Raw genomic sequence first — 24,526 nt, forward strand, 5'->3', positions numbered from 1 at the left:
ATCAGGGAGGGAACATAAGCCTCACTGAGGCTGAAGTTAGGTTAGGGAGTCACTTTTAGGCCCAGCAGCCCTTTGACTGCCCCTATTGGGCAGGTGCAGTCTCCGAGGACAAGCAGACAGCTCTGCAGAAACACATTAGCACAGGTCCCTAAGAACATGGATACAGAGAACAAATTCCTACCGTCATTCCTATCACTCAGAGAGAAACCATGGACCAGACAGAAACCCAAGTTTGCCCCATCTCACTCACAGCAAAACCATGAATAAAATTTATTTATAAACTAAACACATACTTGTGCTCATATCCTTTTTCAAGTAAGTTCTCTGCCACAAGGAAACCTTTCCCTATACCTATAGCTACCAAAGAGCTCTGTTCTATCCTTAGACTTATGCACACCCCTTCCTGAAAACAAGGAAGCTACTGTGCTTGCAGCAACTGGTTTAACACCATCTGGGATACTGCGTCTAGCAGATCACAGCTATAATTGTTTTTGCAACTTTATTAGATTTGAAATTCATCTTCAGACACAACGTGTAAAACACTTTTTTATTATGGAACTGCCATAATTAACTACTGTGTGTTGGCAATAATTAAATAAGTAGCTGTAGACTGTATACATTTCAAATAAAGGAACTAGAATAATAAGTTAATTAAGTTCCTTTAGTTTTCCAAAATGGAGTTATTGCTGCTCTGACTGGGAAAAGCAAAGGTGAAATATGAGACAGTGTAAAAATGTTCAGGATGGGTTATAGAAGAAGATGGGTCTAGCTAGGTGCTACATGGGAATCTCCCAGTCAGACTTTAGAAGATGGGGAATAAAGAAAGAATGGCAATGTTTGTGCTAAAAGGGAGTTATCAGCCTAGAGCAGACTCCCTAGTGCTGAGCACAAGCAGTAGGACTGATGTCACATTCCATACTGACACTTAGGTGGAAGGCACTATAAAAAGAAAAGAAAACAGTAGCATTGTGCAAGGAGAACCAAATAACCTTGAGGGCCGGGTAATCCAAAAATATTACATGGAATAATAGGAAGTGCAAAGCTCTGTAGAAGTTTCTGTGTACTCACTGGCTGGAAATGAGAGTTGAGGGTAAGTAGGTTGCTGTCTCAGATGCACTGCAGATGACAAAAGTGCAAAAATCACGCAAGAACAGAGCAGGGAGAAGATGCTGGGGAATTAAATAAAGCCCTGACTACAAGTGGATAGAGCATTTCAGAAGAAGCCAAGCTAATGGGAAGGCAAACCTCCAACAAAAAAAGACAGTAAGGAGATAAGGTAATAGGAAAATGGAGATCCTATCAGACAAAGCCATCTGAGGTAGGGCTGGCTGTTTACCCTACAGAAGTAGAAGGTGGCAATGATCTGATCAGCCTTCCTATAGACCAGTTCATGTCTGCACACCTAACCAGTGCAGGAGAACAACCATGGCATAGAAAAACCAAGGATACCCTGAAGATGACCAAATTTTACACTGAAAGCAAGGCTCCGAACCATCAGACCAACGATATCTTGGAACAGTGCTAGGAGCAAGTCCAAAAACCTCCCCTGAATTCAAGATGAGAGCTGGTTATGGGATTTATGTGATATTGTTGCCAGTCCTACACACCTAGGGCTATGTTGCTAACTCAAGGAATCTCTCCTTAAGCCTCAGTCTGGTTCTAAGGCTCCTCTGTGACCCCTTAAGCTTGGACACCCCTTGCAATCCTGAAATCTTGTCTGTCTGACCCCATTGGCTCAAAAGATTCACCAATACAGAAACCACTCTGCAGCTGCAAAAAAATTACTCCATGGTGATTTTTCTTCTCCTTCCACTCTTGGCAGTCACAGAAATCCGTATCTTTATTAGGGAGCACAAGCAGATGCAAAGGACATCCTATAGTACCCCCCAAAAAAGACAAAGGTGGAAAAAAAAATCAGAGGAAAAGATTAAATGATTCTCTAGTCCATTTAATGTCACTGTCCTGTAAACACTGACTGTTCAGGGTGCAGTATGCTAGGTGAACCTGCTTCACTTGGGCTTTCTGATTCTACACACACCCAGCTCAGATCCCTTGACAAACACTCCTTTTGAAGACCTCAGAAGATTTACCTAAAACTGCATTTCAAGGAAGAGTAACTGCTCTTTGAATACTATCTGGTGAAACACCGGCAGTGCAGCTGGAATGTAGAAACAAACATTTGGCTCCTGTTCCCACTGGCTTCATATTTTGAAATAAAAAGTTATCACTAAGTAATAAAATTTCTTTTTTCTAAATAAGAAAATAATACAAAATCATCACCATGGAAGTTTAACACTTCATTCTACCTTATTTTTTACTTCATCAAGTATTATTTCATATAGGAGAACAATGCTGCAAGGAGTAAAATATGAGACATGATGGTTCAAAAGATGAAATCTAAGCCCTCACCATCCATGCCAGGAAATCCAGCCACTCTCCACATTAAGACACCTGACGCAAATGGAATTGTATCCTACACAGAGGGCTCACAACTGAGCAAAGCCAGGCCTGGACCGGGCTGCCTATTTGGGAAACCACCAGTCACTGAGTTTTGGGCTTATTAGCAGAGACTGCTGAAGAAGTAGAGAAGCCAAAGGCCTGAGCAGAACCTCTTGAGCAAGCTGTGACTCTTTATTTTGTTACTGCAACCCTGAGTGTGCTGTCATTAACCCTCATGACAATGTGGCTCGGTCAAGAAACTCGGTCACTGCCTGACTCTGAGGGTGTGGCAGGGTCTGGATGAACAGTAGAGAGAAATGCTGATGGGAGAGATGAGAGGCTGTCCCATGGGGATGTCAGAACTGCCCAACAAGGAATACTCAGCAGTTAGGCACAGAGAGTGCGGGGAAAGAGATAAGAACGTGAGAGGGACTGGGATGGCTCAATTTACAAGGTAAATGTGTAAACTGGCTCAAACCCAACTTGCAGTGAACATACCTAGGCCTGGGAAAGTAGAGGTGGCTGGAAATCACACTAAATATTAGTCAAACTTCAGTTTTTCGTAATAGTTATGCATTTTACTTGAACCTTTCTGGTTAGCTCTGACAGCTCCATATATCCTACTGCTTTTTGTTTTCCCAGGTTTTCCAGCAATTGTATACTAGGTTTTCTAATCCTGTTTTGCATGACTTCTATCAAGCTTTCTCTACTTTAAAACACTTTGCTGCTCTTCAAGCTGTCAGTTCAGGGACCAAGTTGGATCGGTGGGCATCAGAGTAGAAAACAACAACCAAAAAAGTGCATTATTTTAGAAATCTTGTCACCAACACTACACACAGCAGTGGGTATAACACATAATAAACAACCACAAAAAATGACACTACCAGAGGATGGCTCGCAGTTTTTAAGGCCCAAAGCAGCTATTGGACTACGTGGTGTGCCTAGGAGGAGTGAGCTGGTGCTGGGGCAGTTCCTTACTTGATGGGCACGGTGGGCGAGCCCGAGCGGTGGAAGTGCACGTTCTGCCACTTGCCGTCGCGCCGGTGCCACACGCGTGTCTCCTCGGACTGCATGGTCTTGGGCATGCCGCTGCCGTCCATGTACTGCGTCAGGCGGATGTAGGCGATGCACGCCGCGTCCTCGCCCACCAGGTGCACGTGGGGGTTCAGGATGATCGTGTGGATCGGCTTGTTGCTTTTGGACAGAGCTACCACACACACGCACACACGGGGGTACACACAGGAGAAATCACATTTGCTCTGGGTAAGCCAAAAGAACTCATGCCAACCTGTTTTACACACAAACATCTCAGGCTTAGCAGATAGAAAATCATAGCTAGGGTTTTGTGATAATCACACTTACAACTAAAATACTTCGTAGAATGAGCACAATCACTTATTATACACTACTTAATAAGTAAATATGTTTAATCCATGCATGTCACAGACACATTTTATGAAAAATCCTTTCCTTAGGATTTTTTCTCCTAGGAAGCTGACAGGCCTCAGAAACAAAATGAAAACAATGATTATCTGCTGCTGTGGAATGCAACAGGTGGATCTGTGATTAGTCTCATGTGGTTGTTTCTAATGAATGGCCAATCACAGTCCAGCTGTTCGGACTGTGTTTGTTATCATTCCTTTTCTATTCTTAGCTAGCCTTCTGATGAAATCCTTTCTTCTATTCTTTTAGTATAGTTTTAATATAACACATATAATAAAATAATAAATGAAGCCTTCTGAAACATGGAGTCAACATTCTCGTCTCTTCCCTCATCCTAAGACCCCTGCAAACACTGTCACACATGCACATATATGGACTAAATAAAGTGGAGGGCACCACCTGGAGTTTCCCAACATTTCAGTTTCCCTATTACGTCTAATGACATTTGTACCCAATATTTTCAGTTAAAGTAATTCAACTGTTAACTCATTCTTGACTTTTTAGTTCCAAATACCTGAAACTCTCCTCTGCCCTCTGAGGTGCCCTGTGATGTGTGAATGAGCGCAGCAGAAGCAGACTGAAAAACACCTATAGCAGAGCTCTGAAAAAAATAATACTCCCTTCCCCTGCCCAAGCCAATTAACTAACTCCCAGACCAAAAAGCTCATTAGATGAGAGACACACAGTCACAAGGAACAGATGAAGACTCAGAAATGAAAATGGAATATTTACCATTTTCGAAGTAAAACCGGTGGAAGTCCATCCCTTCTACCAGATTACCCAAAGCTTCAGGTTCAAAAGACGTAAGGCCAGGATCACAGATTTTTCTATGGAAAAGAGGAAATTCTGCAATGAGCACACGTAGTTAGGGATCACTGCTTTGGAGAGATCATTTTTAACTGCTTCTTTCATGCCCATCAAACATTTCACCTACTCATGCCATCACACTGGAAAAGAACAGAACTTAATATTAGGAGCAGGCATGGAGTTCTGGTTTCAGCTCAATTAGAAAATTTGGCAGCTTACTTGGAGCGGACCACATTTCACATAAATCATGTTTTGACCAAAAAAAGACCCACAAGTCAGTGTTATTACAGGCAGGAATTTTTACTTGTGACAATGAAAACCGTGGCTGTGCAATGCAAGGGATATTTTTTACGCCTCACATCATGTTGAAAGCCAGATTTAAATATTTTCTTCTGACTACACTGGAGTTATACTAGCAGCTCTTCTGAAACTGGTGATGTATGAAGCCAGGGAAAAGCAGCCATGCACATATCTTGTGTTTCATGGGGGCATCTAGGAAGGCATTTCAACAGTACCTAACTCCAAGCACAGGTACTCACACATAAACATGCATATTTACACAGACAGCGTCAAATACCCCAGCTGGCCTCACCCCCTCCAAAGGAGGAGCTTACGTGTAAGCTTCGAAGTCCCCGTTGTTGATGGCTTCAATCAACTGCTCGGTCACCTTGATAATCTCCTGCTTACGAGCTGGGGAGAGACACAAACCCAATCTTACAGGGGAAGGCAAAGTGAAAGGTGACAGCTGACAGGGATTCTGTCACTCCCCAGCTGCCACAACAGCCATCTCTCCTCCTTTCTACGACCAAAGGAATGATGTTACATTGTTGCTTTACACTGATTTGCCTTCAGTGCACTCCTGTATCCACAAGGAAATTAAACACACGTCAAGATCAATCCACTTCCCTATCACACTTCTAATTATCTTTCCTTCACTGGAGGATCTGCTGTTTAAAAAGCAAAACAAACCAAGCCCAACTCTAGCCTTCAAACTCCAGGAAGCTGATTACTGCTTTACGGCCAGTCTGGCTGTAGTAGCTCTGTTTGCAAGCAACAGTTGTACAGCGCACTCCCACACATGGATTTGACCATTAACAAAAACATGTCTCGAATGTTAAAACTGAAAGCGCAGAGAGAGATCACATTCTTCTTGAAAAGAAAATGCTGGGGAGCACACAGAGCAATTACCTTTCTAATGCTGTGCTCAAAATTGGCACTGTGGTGTTAACCTTCTCCTTAGTGCACACCTAAAGCATTCAGGTGAAAAGGACCAAAAAGAAACCAGCAAGGAAAAATGTGATGGTGAAAAAAGCGGATGTAAAGGTCTAGCAAGGCTTTTTGTGAGCAGCTCTCGACTGTTAGCACTGTGGCTAAGAGCATTTCAAGTATGAACTGCCTTATTTTTCACAAGGATTGTGGAAAGAACAAAGACTTTTAATGAAGAGAGCAGCAACGCCTCCATCATCACTGGTTTAAACAACATGGGGCAGACTGTGTGGACACTGCATGGCATTGGCAGCACCAGCCAAGTGGTGGGATGGCTGAGTCAGAAATAATGGTGCAGTCCTACAGAAGGCTGGCAAAAAGAGATCCAGAACAAGCAGACCTCATGCAGTGAGGAAATTACCAGTTCTGCATGCAGCATCTCACATACATATAGCTGAGCTAAAGGATTTGATTAAATAATGCAGTAACACATCTCAATCAGAGACAAGGAAATTACAGACCATTAAATTAGACAGTGGGAAATGAGGTAAAACTCTCCGATCAGTTGCTACATAATCATGAGCTCGTGTTAGTGGATAACGATATAAGCAATTAATATGCCTGCAATGGTACTGTAGTTCCCACACACAAGAGGCACAAAACCACATGGACATGTAATTTATCATCACTTGGCTCAAGACAGTTGGCAATATTCCCCTTTTCACTAACATCAGTCATGCCTCTGCTGAGTTTTACCACAGTACCTTTGATGTTGAGATACACAAAATATAAGATATATTCATTCAACCCCAGAAGGAAGAAATTGAATTGTGCTGCCAAATTGCTGGTTTTCCTGGTTTTAGCTCCAAAATGAAATTGCAGTGGAACCTATGTTTTTATGAAGCTTTCTGACAGAAGCCACCTTACACTACCTAATGGGGTTCCAGCAAAGTTTGCCTGGGCTGTACTAACACTGAGGAGAGCTGTGTCTGCAGACATATCCACGGGATGTCAAACACATCCATCAGGAAGCTCCAGAAGCCAGCAAAGCCAGCAAAGGAGATTACAGCACTTATCACTGCCTCAAATCAATCACCATCCAACTCCAGACTGGTGTCAGCACTTGTGGAAAGGCTTCACAGTTCCCAGTGCAGACTTGTCAGGAACAGGAAGATGTTGCCAAATCATCTGCCTTTCAACTCAGTCCTCAATTTTTCTACAAAATTACAAGCATTACATAAAACTATGAACGTCACTATGCTACTCTCACCTTTCAGTGACACACAATTACACACATATTAGAAAATTACATTTCTTCCTATTTAGTGATCTGCTATGCAGTTTCACTGGCAGTGAGCCAAAGGGAGAGGTGAAGCACAATTCAGAGAGAGTAGCTACAGAATTGATTTATCCTATCGTGCAAAATTCTCTGCCTCCTTCCTAGCCCTTACTCAGTACAAGAACAAGGCAGTGTGAAATAACAGCAGACATCAAAGACTAATTCAAATACTCAGGAGCCACTGTGATTTTGCACAAACCTTCTCCTCATTGTTTTTAGCTTCTATGCCTTCTCATGTGGGTATTTGTGGGGGTATGGGGAGCCAGACTACAGAGACCAAAAGTATTACTGCTTCATTGTCATTGAAACAGAAGTTTAACCTGGAAGGAGTAAGGAAAAGAAAAAAGATGGGAAAACTGAAATATAACAAGTAGAGAATGGGAAGGAGACTGGAAAGCAGCAGAAGGAAAATACAGCTGTGACTTGGTGGCCATGAGCATCCAGTCAAATCCCTGCACCTTCCCTTAGTGCAGAGGACGAAATAGGGAGGGCACTGGACATAAACTACGGTGAAATGGTATTGGTAGGAACAGTGTCCTGCTACTGTAGACAGCATCCAACACAAATAATTGGCAGTTCTTAGAGTGGTAAGAAAATTATCCAATTTTCATTCTGAGTTTGATGGACTCCACATAACATGCGCTCTTCGATCACTCCAGTTTTTTTTTTTCCATCTAAATACACACTCCAAACTGTACAAGGACAACACAAGGCATTAGGGAAGAGGCATCTGGCCAGTTCCCATCTGCCAGATAACTGTCACTTGCAATCACCATTTGCATTTGACTTTTTCATTATTTATTTTTTTACCCAATAGTAAACTTGGCTTGTATTGAATTCTAGGACAATTATGCTGTTTGATGTACAGTGGCAATTTCATGCTATTATACTTTTCATTTGATGTGCAGTCAGGACTCCCTAAATAAAACTACAGCAACTAAACTTCCTAAACAAAACTGACAACTGTAATGAGATTCTGGTAAAACTGGTTCAGCTACTTTTTCCACAGAGTGTGGTCAAAGTCAGTTCAAAAAGTAAACCCTGACCCATCTATAGTTTTTTAGAATATGACAATGGCTTTCCACAGCATAAAACATGTACTCTGTACACAAAGGATAACTGAACAAAAATACACCTGGTGTCTTTCAAACAACTGAGGTGTGAGGGAAGAACACTGTTGACAAGTCAAAGGTGCTGAGCCATTTTCCTGAAAACCAGAAGGAAACAGACTGCAGACCTAGCAAGCCTGTGGGGAGAAGATGGCGGCTTTGACATTCTTTGCTCAGAATATGGGTCAAGTAAATACAATGCAGAAAAGACCATGGACATGTACCTTACAACACCTTTTCCCCCATTGGGTGAAGGAGTTAAGGTAATTAATAGGGGTTTTGCAGCTAAAAAAATAAACCCCCTGCTTTGGCAAGTGAGTAGGCATATGACTAAGACAAAGGCAGTTGAAACAAAAATATTATGAAGAAGAGCTATAAAAAGACCAAATAATAAGAAAAAGAACAAACAAGAACATTTCCCATCACTGGCTAAAATGTTTTCTTCAGCATTGCTGCAGCACATATGTTAACTTTAAATGAGTCATTAATCTCTAGCTATATTGCACTGCCTTTTTTCCTTGCTCAGCTACAGGGTGAGGGATAATCTTTCTAAATTAAAGACCACCATTAACACTAAGATTTAAACAACATAAAATGAGGAGAAACACCATTTAAGCAAAAAGCATCTAACACTATCAATACTTTCAACCTACAAGGAGCAGTTCCCCAGGTACTGAAATCAAATATCACAGGAAAAAAAAAAGGATAAAATAGCAGCAAAACCTGTCATTTTCCAGCAGGGAACTCTGGCTTTTCTTCCCTTCCTGTAGCCCCAAGAAATATTTATAAACTCAACCTACAAGAATCACACAGAAATGACAGATATTTTGGTATTTTGATAGCAGAGAGAATGTGCAGTATAAAAATGAGCTGTAGATATGTGAAAGTGAAGCCTTCAGAAATATCTGTAGCTAAAACCTCACGTTTTTTGACACACAAGAGAAGAGCCCTTGTAACTCACCGGCCACCATATTACCCATCATTTTTTTCAAAAGTGACTTCAGTGAAAACAATAATTTAAACCACTTTATGCTTCAGGCATATATTGAAACACCTTTCTCCTGCCATCAACCCTTCAGATGCCTGCCTGTGTCACCACTGTAACTGCAATGCCTAAGCAGAGAAGCACCTTTCCAGAAGAACAAGGTAACCTTGTTCCACATTTGCACATGCACTTGGAGATGATTAAAATGATTTTGCTTCTGACTTGCTCACATGTTGTTTCTCAAGGCAAAAACCCTTAAAACTTTTCAACTGGGTACTCTTAACTATGTATCTCTGTACACCTCAGATTGGATTAATCTTACAGCATTTTGGACACATATAAGTACAGACAAGTGAGTTTGTTCTCTCAACTCCCCTCCCTAACAGTCAAGGGAGAGAAATCAGCACTTTCAGGGCAGAATTCATCATATCCTAAAATAGATTTTTAAGACAAGTGTGACTCATCTGACCTATTTGCATTGGCTAAAGGGAGTCTAGACAACCAGCTCAAACACAGATATCTACACTGTGGAGGAGGGTTAAATCCAGGGGGCCCAATCCTCCCCATTGTGCTGTTGTTTTAAAGCAGGACAGTTGGTATTGAGGTGACAGTGGTCTGCTAAAATGGAATAGTACAGCAGGGAGAACCTGGCCTCACTTCCCATCTGAACATTGTCCCAACAAACACCAGTTAGATGGAAAGCACACAGCCAGTCAAATTATTTCTATGCTCTGGAAATAACCAAAGTCTGAAAAGAAAGAGGAAGATACTAGAAATTTTACCCTGTGTTGTATAACAAGTTCTGGTTGTGTGGATGTACCAGATCTCATACAGCTTTACAGCATGGACTGCTGAACATCACACAATGTTCCTACAAATGACTCTCATGACACCAATATTTGAAAATTCTCTGCTGATAACTTTTCTTACAATTTCTGCCACAAATATGCCAACTAAGTAATTTCTGAAAAGAAAATGAACTACTGACTGGGTCTCAGATCTACATAAAACCACCTAGACCATCAGATGACAAGGCATGCTCCAGGGAACGTCTCATTTAAGAAGTGTATCAAGATTCAGCGTACAGAACGCCAGCATTTATCTCTTAGCCCACACTGAACCTTAAAGTTTGATAGGGACTAAAACATCTGAGCTGTCATCTCACATGTGCATCTTTTTCCTAGAGCATGCCAATTCCAAAGACTCGCTCTGATTCATCCAATTATGAAATGGATGGATGATCTGTATAATTTCATCAGTGTTATTTGGTATCTCTCACCTATCTGAAAACTGGTAAGCCTGCTACTGCCTTAAAAAAATAAAAAAATTTCAATTCTTTAGCTATGTAGGCAAATATGTGAAAAATTATCCCAGAGCTTTTCCACCCTGTACTGACAAAACAGATCCAACAAAATTCATGTGTCTATTTCAATTAAAATTAAGCAACTTATCACATGCCATACATAGTATATTTTTATTTGTATGGAATCAATTACGTCTAAAGATGCTCTCTCTTTATGTGATTGCACTAAAAAATTACACTAATATTGATACAGCATAGCAAATGTTGGCAAATGTTTATTTTTTAATGATAAATCACCTACAGTCTCGGATCAAAGCTGCATCATGGTCACTGCACTTACAAGACACTGCACTACAATTTCCCAACAACTTCGTGGAATCTGGCTGCTGTCTCCAGAAATGGTGTCTCAAGTCTTGATGAGTGAGACATTAACAAGCTTTGCTGCTGTGTTTATTTTCATTTAAACTGTGTTCCTGCCTAATCACTCAACTAGTTCAGAGGAACTGGACATGTGAGGCTGCCAGCACTCAGATCTGGAAATGCTGGGCACATAAAGGGCATTGTGTGGGTATGCGCCGTGGATGGAACAAAGCCTTATGGCACGTGTTACTGACCTGCCAACCCCCTGTGTTACACAGCCCAGAACTCCTATTAATTCCTCTCTTTTCCCTGGCGCTGGGCTGTTTGTGTTGGCAGTGTTTGTACTTCTAGTTTGATCTGCACTCACCCATACATTGACAGAGCCTATCCCACTGCTCCCGCAGAATGAAGCTGTGCTTTTGGCATTACCTGGCAACAGCTGCGACCAGAGACACCCCATTCCCTCTGGGACTGGCTCCTCCCACCTCCACTAGCTGACCCCACCAAAAATTCTGCTCATGTTTAAAATAAGGTTCAGGCCAATAACACACAGCCCATGTTCCCAAGGGCCTGCCTGGATCTCACTTTTATCTGTGCAAATTCCTGTTCTTACCACCAGTGCAACTATCCTGACACACGCTGGCTGCAGGATCAGAACCTGGCAAGCAGAACCCTCATTCCCAGGAAGTCATTCCCTGTTTCAAGTTACAAGGTCTCGCCCCTCCAAGGAATTTCTGAAGAATTTCTGAGTTCATTTACAAACAAGAAATGCCCTACCCAGGGCTGTTGGTTGGTATTCTACCAATAGAGTGCCTTTCCCCTCTCATATTTTAACACTGGAGATTTCCTTTACCGTCAGTTGGTCATTGATCATCAGAGATCTCCTCCTGAGCAGAGAAGGACATTTCCCGCTTGTCCTATCAATGCTGCAAGTTAACACCTGCCACAGCAGCTTCCAGGCTGATTTATCAGTGGGGATGCTCAAGAAAGGAACTTGATATAATAAATGCAACAGGTAATTAATGCTGAGGCCCTATCCAGGATCCAAGCAAGAGGTGAGGCAAATCTCTCTCCCTAAGTTGAAAACTACTGCAAAGATTACTCCTGCAAGATACAGCTGTCTGAAATGCAGATATATTTATCCTGATGTTACGGCTGATGAAAATATTTTTACATTTAATTACAAGAAAAAAATAACTAAAAAATTTTACTTTTGTAAAGGCTAAGCACAGGTCATTCCTAGATCAGGTAGATCACAGCAATTGACCCTTTTTGAGCTTCTGTCAGATGGTGGGGAGGGAAGAGGAGAGACAGAGGAGATCATCTGACAGATGAGTCTCTCAACTTACATAGTACAGAGGAAGGAGTGGAGTGGGAGAGCTCAGACTCAAGCGATTGACTCTCTGAGTTTGCATTTCTCATGGACTTGCCCGCTGAATTGATGGAAAGAAACACAACATATGAACAAACAAAGATGAAGAGGTAGAGTGTGATCAGACTCCTCAGCAGGCACTGGCAGCAGGAGCGGCCTCTGGGGCACGGCAAGGGTGGTGACCAGTGGGATGAAGAAGCAATGGAAGAGGAGGAGTGGTGGGTAGAACTCAACCTCTCCATGTCCTCCTCCTTTGTGAAAGCTGTGTGAGGGTCAAGGACACGTGAAGGAAGAAAAAAAGAAGGCCAAAAGAAAAATAATGATAATTTAATTAGAAGCAGCAAGAACTTAGAAAATCTTTGAGCACACAAACAATGTTAATGATGTATTTTCAGGAGCAGTGTGGGTACCAAAGAACAGTTGTAAAGGTTGTAGGTGTGAGTGACTCTGTTCAGATGCCAGCGCAGATTTACCCCTGTATCTGGTACTCAGACACAATGGGCTTTGAAAGAGCTTTAGAAAAATTGTTCTTAGAAATTTGAATGATTTTTAAGGAATGTATATTCCAAAAGAAATAGTTTAAACTGCTTTCTTTCTACCGTTAAATCAAATTAGGCCAACAGGTATACAATTAATTACCAATACATTAAATATTTTGAGACAATATACCTTCCAGATGTATTAAGCAGCACAGGTAAATCACAATTTGTCAAATCTCTAAGTGCCTTACAGCTCAGCAATTCCCCATTGCCAAGCATGATTCTTACTAATGCTTTTGTTAATTTGTCTCTGGGCGCAAAAAGACACCATGAGAAATTCACACGTCCTGTCCATGTAACAACTCACCTTTCTGAAAATCTGTGGACAAAAATAATGGTGCTATTCTATAGCATCACTTGAAAAATCAAACACATATTACAGAGATGCTGCCCAATAGTTCCAGTCTCATTACTACAGGAAGAAGAAATCCCACAAGCAATCCCAGAAGAAGGCATTGCCTACAGTCCAGTTCTCAGCATGTTCTTCCTGTCTTGTCCTGTCATATTCAGGAGGGATCACTGTCATGTAGATAAGCCCATGATCGATGGTTAATGTCAGAAATTTATCTTAGCAAGGAACCTGAACTACAGCTTCAAGCCATGTCAGACTCAAATGATATAATTAACTTATTGCTTGAATTATGAAAGCTCACTGTTGTTTGGCAAGCAGTGTTTCTACTAAAAGAAATATGTTCCAGTCCTGGAAGGGGTAAGTGTATATGTAAACAAGGCAAAGTTACAGACACTAAGATTTCCAGTAAAAAAAAAAAGAAAAGTAAGCCTGATTTTACTGTCTTCAAGTTCAAAAGTGAAAACAGGATGAGATCCTGACTCGAGAGGAGAATGCTCTGTGCACCCCTGACAGACAGGAGGAGAATTTGATCCTGAGGATACATTAATGATAGGTGATGTAAGACATTTTTAATTGCTCCCTGTCTTAATGAAGCCTAACATCCATAACACTTGGCACGGACATGCACATGCACCGGCTCCCACAGCGCACTGGGGATGCTGTACCCCACAACAGACCCATGGGAGCCACATCTCTGCAGAGAGGCAAATCAACCCCAAAGAACAAAGCCCCTGGTGCAGAGCTGGATGTTTGCAGCAAAGCAAGGGGCCCTGGCTCTGTCTGTACAGCACTGGGATACTGGGAACAGGAATAACACACACAGCCTCTGCAGAGCCATTCCCTGGGAGCCGTGGATCACACTGCAATGCCATAAAACACACACTAATACTGCTGCTCAGTTACAGCCACAGCCCCCTGCTCCTTCCCAGGAAGGACAGAGCCTCTTCCCATGCCCTACTCCATGCTGCAATGAAAAGCAAAAAGGTCTTAAACATTCTTTATCATCTAAGGTGCAAAGCATTCCTTCTGGATCTGAACGTGGTGACAAACATGCTGAGCCATCTTGAGCATACATGTAAGGACCTGGAGAATTCTCTGTCCTTCCTCTGCAATCCATTTGTTCCTATCAGTATTTTATCTCTAGTAGCTGTTGCTGACAAGAGAACAGCTTTCTTTCTCACTGTTCTCCTACAAAACATACATTCAGGACTCAGTCTTGCTGTGGGGGGGGAGTAATCTTTCCTAAGTGCCTTGCTAGAGCAGGAAGCTTGAGCTTGTAAGAGGTGTCAGGGATGCAGGACTGCCTATTCCCTGAATCATTCTACAAATTAGACCCTGGGGGCACTGTTAGCTTTAATTTATAATAAAAAACTATGAACAACAGTCTCCAGAGGAAAGATGGGAAGTGTGAGAGGAATACTAAGAAGTGAAAAACACACAAGTTCATGAACAATTAATAAGAGGGAGATTATATTTGTCCCTTAAATAAACAGAAAATTAAATCCTTGTACACTGCAGGGAAAGACACAAACAGGATCTTGTTCCTCAGACCTGTGCTTACTGCAAGATCCCCTTTTCTGGTTTGGGAATACCATATATTGTGGCCATCCAACTGCATGATACTGCAGAATCATATAAAAGAATTAGGCAAATTATTTTCATTGTTGTGTTTTTGTATAATTGTACCCCCTGAGGTACAATTCTGTGTGGTAAGCTTCACACAGAATCTTCTAAAAACCCTGCTGTAGTAACACTACATTACATCATCACACAGAGGCCCTATAATTAAATTATTCATTTCATAAGCTTAGTTGTTAAACTACATCAAATAGTTTGAAGAAAGAAATACAAAGCATTATGATTAAAGGTAAATTACACTGTGTTTTCCAATGCATCAGCTACAGATTCCTATAATTGTTCTCTACTTTCACAGTAACTCAAACAACCACCACTTTGTTGCATCCATTCTCCCTATCTTACTATCACCTCTGGTCCACATTTCATCCGTACATACACCACTGTTTTTGAGGTCAAAAGCCAACCTATTTTGTGAATCAAAGACAAACCCTTTTCAAACTCTTTGCATTTTAAAACACAATGCTATTAAAATAGGTATGTGTAACATCACAGCATAATGTTTAGAGCAGGGAAAAATGGAAACAAATATTATCTGTGAAGCTACAAAACCAAGTTTATAAAAAAGTTTTGATGTCAGTTTTTTAAAGAAAAAAAGAAGATTAAAATAAGTGTATGGACAGAACAAAAGGAAACCAAAAAATACACTGGCATCTGAACAGAATAAAAATAAAAATGGCAACATGAAAAAAAAAGGTCAAAACCAAAACCAAACCCAAAACACAAATGGCATACTAAACATAAACTAAGTAAAAGTTACAAAGCACTGACTTAGACATTTATAATCTACTTCTATTATTACTGGAACTAATATCTTAGTCAAAAAGCAGTAACTTTATACTCTTAATCCCAAAACATCATGGGAAATGGTGTTTTGGGAACTGAAAAGTTACAGTTAAGTCTCAAACACATCTAAAGTAATTTCTTCTAAAGAAGGAAAAACACTATTCTCTCCTAAAATTCATTAGGGGTTCCTGTGTTTAATGGCCTACTGAAATACAACCACAAAACTCATGTTACTGCTTCTCCAAACATTTCCAGCATAAAATCATACCTTTCACATCCTCATCTTCGATGGTCGTGTTGGAACTCTCTGTAGATTCCTGTTGAGAAGTAAATATGAGTCAAATGTACAAAACAAGGCAAGCCTTACTTGCGTGCCTAGGAAAATGACAGGATTAGTTACAGGAATCATGCAAAGCCTTGAAGCAGGGTGGGATGTCATTCACAAACAAACGGTCACACACTTATTGAGACATTTCCACCTGAAATGGATGTCAAACATTGCCATTCTCCACAGGAGGGAACAAAAACACAATTCCTGCACTCTGATGCTTTTACTTCACAGGAATGTACAGGAAAGCTTTTTTCTTTAACATCCAACTCTACAAAGTCCATCTGAAATGTATGAATTACCTCAGCCAAGTAGGAGTGCTTGCCATTTTAAGCTTAGTGATTAAACCAACTGTGCAAAATAAGTCATTCCATTCCAATTCCACCTTCCAAATACGCAGGCTTCCACAAGCTACAATTTACAACCAATTTCCTGCTCGTGTGACTTATGCAAGGTATATTCAAACGACAGTGATCTGAAGCATATTGGATCAGATTATCTCATTTTTATATTGGTTTTTGTGATTTTTTTAAGGAGACAAAGAATTGGTGAAAGTATGTTAAGAACTTTGACAAACTAAGGCATCTTTGTAGCAGTATTCTTCAACCAACCAGTCATGCAGAGGAATGACTCATCTATCAGACAGCTTATTCTTAAGCCATCACACTTAAAAAGGCAAGGATATTGTATCTCAGTCTTCCCTTAATTACCAGAAACATGAAATATAATGGGCAAATTCAACAGGGCACTGTCAAATCTAACAGCTGCAGAGAGCTGGAAAGTTTTAAGCTAGATGGGTTTTTTATCTCTGTACTCTCCTGAAAAGTAAATTTTTTTTTTTGCAGCTCAATAACAAAAAAGATTAACTGATCTGTTTTTGTCTGACACAGAAGACAGGACTGGTATTGTATTTAATTCTTTCAAGGATTTACCATTACATCATGAAAGGTAAATTTGCCAGTGCCCTTCATTTACTGTGTCCTCACAAGGCTGAGCCAAAGGAATGTTCAAGAGGGCTAATGCATTACTCAGATCTTCCAAACCCAAATGTGCATTGATAAGTCAAACCAGAGGAATTAAGTCACACACAAACAAAACTGAATGAGCCACCATGCTGCCCCTGCCCTGGCTGTGTTAGACATTCCACTCTACACGGACGTATCATGCTCTAGCACTTCAAATATTAGAAAAGGTACTTACAAGTGAACAAAAACCTCACACAAATATGAGTTGTAAACACCATGCAAAGCTCACAGGGCAGATGTAACACTGAAGCATCCACTCCAGTTGCCATACTACAAGAATCAGTCTTTCAGATAAATTTAGGAGGAACTCTCCACATTAAGGGGTTTGTTTGTTTGCTGTGACCTTTTGGGACATTGAGTATCTCAGTTGTCGAGATAATGTAATAAAATCAAGTAGATGTAGTCATGCCAACATTTTATCTGGGTTTTCTGGGCTTCAGTGGACTTCAGTGATAAAGATCAGCCTGCTGTTCAAACACAGGCTGCTGGTGGCCTATGAGTTTCAACTTGGGGAGCTCAAAGAGTAGTAACATGAAAACACAAGTTCTGTGTTGGACAGATGAAGGGGACATAAAGGATTGGGACACACAAGCACAACACACACCATCAGCACTTCCATGCTTGAGGAATGGCTGCATGCGTTATGTCATCACTCAGATCCACTCCTTCTCTTATGAAATAACCACAGGGAGTTAAGACTAGATAAATGGGATGTGAATTAAATCAGCACTGCAAACAGTGAAATTTTTGTTGAAGCATCAATTCTTTTCAGGAAACCTAGGAACATGTGTTAATGTAAATGATGGTATTTCCTGGCCCTTTTCAAGTCCATGCATGAAAAAAACAAAACAAAACACATTTTAGGGATCAGCTGCCAGAAGCAAACATCACAATACATGAGAAAAAGAAAAGAGAACGAAGAAAACACGTAAAAATCAAAAGACCTCTTTGTCACTTGAAATGTGAAATTTTTTTGGAAACTGCCCAGTGATGTTATGGAAGAAAACCAAAGTCCTGTGCAAAGACACGTCACAACACAGAGTATAAGCATGCTGAGAAACAGCAGATGGAATAAACGGAAATGACATCTTTGTCTGAGTGACGACTGCACGTAAAACTCGCCGGGATCATCTCACCACACTCTGAGAACAGCACTCTTAGGTTTCCCTTAGACTGCAGCATCTTTTGCTGAAATGAGAGAGACCCCCTGCTCCTCGGGCTGGGCTGCACAGGGCACTGAGCTCTGCCCATTGCTACCGACTCCCCCAAGAGCTTCAGGAGCTCAGAAGCAGCAGGACACACGCAGCAGATGGACATGGATGAAAACAGGCTTGAGAGACACTGGGTGTACAAATGCAGGAATGAGATTTTCCTTCACAAATTCTTGGAATGGCCCTACTGCGCTGAGGAATAGTGGATGGAATGTGTGGTGTGGAAAAGCAAGATGGAGTTGATTCTTTCTGAATACCTTATTTCCATCAGGGTTGTGGATTACTGTAGTTTGGGGCTCCTGAGCGAGAACAAAATAAAGAGAGAAAGAGTTCCCATTGGTAAATACATTTTCATTGGTGTGAGGGAGTGCAAGAAGAGCCAGCTCACAAATGCTGAACACTGACAAGAGTTAAAACAAATGTTAACTGTCGCCAGGGGGTGAAACTGGATGTCTCTAACACAGATTTCCTCAACAGCAAGCCAGCAAAAAAGGCCATCTCACCTAATGCAGCAGCATGCAGAGACCTTATTCAGGACTGGGGTGTGCAGGGCTTTGAAGCTCTGGGGACCTGCAGAGGCTCTTCGAGATGAGAGCAGGCCAAATGCTCTGTGTGGGCTTTCCTGTCTGAACCTGCCACAAATCTTTAAGCCTTAATAACTTCTCTTTAATCATGTTTGCTTGTATTAGCATGAAGTGATCTAACTGAAATACAGTGGAATTGATAAGGATTAAGGATGACTACCCCTAGACATTATCATGGATTGCTCTCAACTCCTGCAATCCTGTGTGGATTGCTCTCAACTCCTGCCTTGGCAGAGCTGCATAAAACCAAGTGTGAGAGATCTTTGTGCCATTTAAAGGTGTAATTTCCCCAAATGCTTTAGCTTTTTTTAAAAAAGGTTCAGTCATCTTTGAAATGGCAGCCGGCATGCTTTCAGCATGGGCCATTGGGCGCTGCTCTGTCTGGGAACAGACTGCCATAAACTCCTGCATGCAACCTGATGACTCGGCCTTAGGAAGAACTTACTGTATGCCTCAATGCCAGCTGCTCAAAAAAATTGCAGAGAAAAAATGCTTCCAAATGTGTGTGAATTACTCCATTTTCAAAGTTTTATATGTGCATGGGAAACAACAAGTCACAACATGATGTACATTGGCACTGGCATTTACACTGGTGAGCCCCGTGATACACAGGTGCCTTAGGAATAGGGCTATTAATAAAAGCCAGACTGCAGTAAACATCCAGGAACATCACTTGGATTTGGAATATGCCCTTATCAGAGCTTATTAATGAATAATGTCTCCTGCTGATTTAAATGGAAGAGAAACAAGCAAAATGTTTAGCTCTAGATGCCTCTTGATCCCAGAGATGTCTTGCAAAGTCCTGCTGAGTTTCAGGAAATATGGAATGAAAATCTGAATAAGGTCTGTTTTATGGCAGCCTAGTAATAATCCTGTTAGCTCTCCTGGATGTCAACACTTTAACTAAGACAAAGCTGAGAAAATAATAGAGCTGGTTTTAAAAGATTTAGTTGGTGCAAAAGGTTAGCATTAGAAGGTGGCAACAGTCATCAGGCAAAGAGCTAAGAGCAACACCAAGCGCATTCTACTCACTTTCTGGCACAGCATGCAAAAAATTCAGCTACGGTTACAAATGCTACGACTCTACCGCATCCAGCTTCCATTTAACATTTTCTGTCAATAAACACGCTCTAATGGGTTTCCTCACAAAAAAAAGACAGCATAATTCAAACAAAAAGGTTTTCCAAAACCTGTTTTTAGAAAGCAAACAGAGTAAATGCATGAAAAAGCAAAAAAGAAGAAAAAAAAAAAAAAAAGGAAGAACAAACAGAAGACAGTCAAAAACTTCCAGATAGCATGAGAAGGAAAATTCCAGGTATACCAGCGCCGGGGTAGGAATATTTTCCTTGGGGCTGGTTACCACGTTGGTTTTGTTGTTTATCTGTAGGTATGCAGAAAACAGAAACAGACAGGCCTTAGAACTCGCGGTAGGCACCGTATCTATATCTCTGCGCACAACATCTATAGACAGGTATCGGTATCTATAGATAGATATAGATATGGAAATAAAGAATACAGAAAGATGAACTTAGGAACTTGCAGGAACACTGACACTAACTCCAGGAGCCAGCTGGCAGCTCCTCCCCACGTGCTGCCAGAGCCTTGCACCAAGGTCTAGATAAGGGATGGATGACTTCAGCTGAGACACTTAGCAGAGAGCCCTTAAGTAGCAGCTAAGCAGGTTTAAGAAGAATAAGGAATTAAAGTCCTAAATAGTCACTGCCATTTCGTGACATGCAATGGTGTTCGGTCATTGCATCCAATAGTTCTTTATTTTTAATGAATTATCCCTACCATAAATAACATTTGAGTATTTGTAGTGCTTCAAGAATCTGTAATTTGTTCTACTGGCTTCTGATTCCACTTTGGAATAAATGTGACTGAGGCTAGAAAGAGACTTGTGCCCCCTGAACTTTTGTGGTGCTATTTTTAGCAGAAAATCACTGGCAGCTTCTCAGTGCTGGTACTGTGACTTGGAAGCACCAGGTTTCCCACTATGGTACCTGCAGCCTTACTCCAGCCATCAGCACCTGTCTGTTTAAGTTTACATATAGGTCCTCACAATGTCTCTTATGCTTAGCATAGTGCTACACCTTCTGGCTTTTATCGGTACAAAATATTAATTCCAATTAAACTGCTCAGCAGGCAGTTTCAAAGTATCTGCTCCTTTAAATCCATTTTTTAAGATTTAACTTTCATTAATACCATGGAGTATGTGAAGAACAGAAATACTAAAAATAATGTAGTGAGCCACTTTTTACATGCACTAAGAAGCAAGATTCAAGTATTGTCAAACTGGTTTAAAAGACGTATTTTCTCCTCTCTCAATAATGAGGAAAAATATTATGTACATTTTGGTCATATCTAATTTTAACAAGGGTGGTCCAAAGCATCATGCAGAACTAGGTGTCTAGATACAGATGATCTGAAAAGACTTTAATCCAAAAAACCAAGTTCTACTGAACCTTCTAGTTATAGTACTTAGTAGTAAGTGTGCAAAGCAAAACCAGAAATGCCTGAAATTGTTTTGTTAATGGATTTTCCTAAAAATGTAATCAACTTTATGGAATGGAAAGAAATGAAATTCACAGACTCCATGTCCTCAGCACTTTATGATGATTATTTTAATTTGGGCCAGGCATGGCAGCTGACTTGTGGATTTCAGGAACTGAGCCTGCAGCTGAAGTGAATCTTACTTGGATACGTTTAAATTATGGAAATGTCCACAGCATTTGTAGTAATGAATTACAGACCGCACATTTGCTAATTTTTAACCAGCATTTAACTGGCTTTGAAGAATATAAAGTAGTTTTGTTAGTTAATCACGGAACATTATGTAGACACTAAATGTTATTTAATAATACTTGTGATAGATACTGTTTTCCCATATAGAATAAAAATAATTTTCTTTGATTTAAAAGCAAAGTTCATGATACTCTACAGCAGGAGGATGAGGAGCAGTTATTTTTTAAACAATGATCTTTCTGCAGAAATTGTTATTAAGAGAACATATGAGTCAGTATTGATTATGCCCTGACTTGGCTTACTCATTGCCAAATAAATTTCATTTCTCTATGCACAATTACAGCTGTAAGCTGTAGGATTGTCTGAAGTCAGGACAGGGAGAGAACAAACACCTTTGTGCACAAAGTCTTCCACGGGGAGATTTAAGTATTGGCAAGTATTTTACTTGCTTTGGTATTTATGGGATTCTGAGATGGGCAGAACCCTGAACTCCTTACTCAGGAAAAAACTTTAAAGAAAACCTCACCCATTTCAGTAAATGAAAGATCTACTGGAGATCTGTAGAAGAGTGGGAACACAAACAAAGCTGCTTGACAGCAGACTAAACCTTCCAAGCAAGACAAAAATTGCATATTGAGTTGCATAACTACAGATTCATATTTTTGTGTCAGTGTAGTCATTGAGAGACTAGATTAAAAAGACCTTAGCACAAAGCAAATAGACATAAAGGAAAAACATAAGGAAAGAAACGAAGATTTCACCAGATTTCATACAGTCCTATTCAGTAGCAGCTTAATACAAAAACCCAAGTGGTATCCCAAATGAGTGCTCTTGGTTGAACACATAAAGAAAACAGGCTAGTCAAAGTTCAATTCCAATTTTGCCTGAGTAAGGAGAGCAGGCTTTGGTCCATACTCCCTTGGTGAAAGCCCTATGAAAATAAACAATATTCATTACAGCTACTGCTGTACACTGCAGGAAATCTATTCAAAACTTCTTCAGTGAGATATTGAGAATCCAGGACTCATCAGGAAGAGAGAGAGAGAGAACGTGATTCACAATACAGTTATTTCTTCCACGTAAACAGAACTTGGTAAAACCCTTTGAAACTTTGCAAGAAAACAGCAATAAGCTGTACATGTTTTCTCTCTCATAGAAAGAGACATTAATCTAGGAACACATGGTGCATCTTGCATGTATTTCTAACACCAAAGGGAAACCACTTCAAAAGGATTACAATATTGTCATATGAAACAGTTCCTTCAAAGCTGATTCATGCTTAACCAGTGTCCTTCTGTTTGTTGTGAAGGAGAATGTTTTATTGCTGCATCACTTGCCAAAAGTCACTTTGAGGTGTGACAGTAGTGCAGGACAGACACACATGCACTCCAAACAGCTGGGCACAACTCTAGTATCCTGATTGGCCTTTTTTCCACAGAATATGAAAATATTTTAACAAATAAGGCCTGTATCTTGGGGCTTTACCTTTCACACACTACTTCTGTACCAAAGACTTAACGCACACCTGAGGTTTGGGATCCTGGCAATAACCACATTGCACCTTCCCAGTGCCCTTCCTTTGGATGCTGAGGCTCCTGCCACTGGAATTCTGCATTCATCCAAGGAACAGAGGATTTACCTACAGAACTGCACGGCTGCTCACGCCTGACCAGCAGTTTTTGCTTCCCAAGGAGATTTGGCTTCCCAGTGAAAGATGTGGATGAGGGCCCTTTGCCTTCTCTCTGCTGGCAGCAGCAGCAGGCAGAGCCCATCCTCACGAGCACCTCAAAGGTCACGTTCAAAACCACCACCAAGAGCAAGAGAGGAAGTTACCGTGTGGGGTCACGGAGCCCAAATGAACACAAGACTGGAGAGTATGTTGAGGAGGAAGGAAAGTTATTGAGACTGTCAGCTGGGACACCTTGGGGGACAGCCCTGAGCTGCAGAGCAAGCTAGCTGGGAAACTAGTGTGGGAAGGCTGGGAAATTGGCTTTTTTACTCCTGAGCATTTAGCATGGCATCTTGGGCTACAGTGACTCAATTAATGCAGTACCGTATCACTGTGGAATTTGTTTTGTGTTACATTTTACAATATTAATATTATTAGCTTTTGAAATAAGGAGGTTTTAAAAACAAAGAGAAGGCTGTTACAAGATTACTATTTTGTTACTATTCTTATTTACTAAGAACAGCTGCATTGGCTGATGTTACATCTACTTTTTTGGCTTTTTATGTCCCCAGGTTAAAAAAAAGTAAAGACTTGTTTGAAGGAATGGCTGAACAATTCACTGTGGATGGCATATAGCAACTGCAGGCTTAAAATTCACAAGGTTGTACTTTAAAGTCTTGCAGTTCTCACAGTAAGTTAACAAAGCTAAATGCAACTGTTTGATTTCTAAGTGTGAACGTTTCACAGGAGGAAAAAAAATCTGTCGATAAAGATCCTCACCATCATCTGAACACTCGAACTGGACTTCCTTTTCTGAATTGACCAGTCAGAGAGAAAGGAAAAGAAGAAAACATGACTGGTTGGATTTGCAGTATCAATGCATGGAGTACAGTATATTTCTCTTTTGGCTTTTTTTTTTTTTTTTAATACGAAAAAGACAGCTACAGCTGTTGGAAGGGGTGGAAAAATGCTACAGAATATCTCAATAACAGCATCTCAACAACAGCAACAACAAAAACAGATTTCCCCAGATGTACATTTACTCCCTTTGCTCCACATGACCATGCAGACTAACAGCAGATACATAACATGTGCTGAAAACCAAAGAACTGAATCCCAACAGGTGAAATTTAGGCAAAATTTTGGCAACAATTGTTTCCCATATTATAATTGAGATTGCGATAGAACAAATAGCATCATAGACCTGTAGGAGGAATGATATTTAAAAACGAAAATGGTCAGAGAGAGTGCATAAATTTTATCTATTCCACAATGAAACATGGTCGGGG

The 24,526-nt window shown here is 40.7% G+C and overlaps 1 protein-coding gene across 9 annotated transcripts in view; it reads right to left on the minus strand.

The window, feature by feature from the left end:
• The window catches only part of CAMK2D (calcium/calmodulin dependent protein kinase II delta), a 119,706-nt gene that overhangs the window by 2,704 nt on the left and 92,476 nt on the right, over nt 1–24,526 (minus strand). For 3 of the 9 annotated variants that reach the window (XM_031064090.1, XM_031064091.1, XM_031064096.1), the window contains 7 exons: nt 24,018–24,050; nt 20,145–20,204; nt 18,497–18,538; nt 15,944–15,992; nt 5,304–5,379; nt 4,615–4,709; nt 3,418–3,646 (listed from right to left, as the gene is read on the minus strand). In XM_031064090.1, coding sequence (XP_030919950.1) covers nt 3,418–3,646; nt 4,615–4,709; nt 5,304–5,379; nt 15,944–15,992; nt 18,497–18,538; nt 20,145–20,204; nt 24,018–24,050 — 584 coding nt within the window. The remainder of the gene's footprint in view (nt 1–3,417; nt 3,647–4,614; nt 4,710–5,303; nt 5,380–15,943; nt 15,993–18,496; nt 18,539–20,144; nt 20,205–24,017; nt 24,051–24,526) is intronic. The other 6 variants (XM_031064092.1, XM_031064097.1, XM_031064095.1 and 3 more) reach the window with 4 other exon arrangements.

The sequence above is a fragment of the Geospiza fortis genome, unplaced genomic scaffold, assembly GCF_000277835.1.
Source record: "Geospiza fortis unplaced genomic scaffold, GeoFor_1.0 scaffold896, whole genome shotgun sequence".
NCBI classification, from domain to species: Eukaryota; Metazoa; Chordata; class Aves; order Passeriformes; family Thraupidae; genus Geospiza; species Geospiza fortis.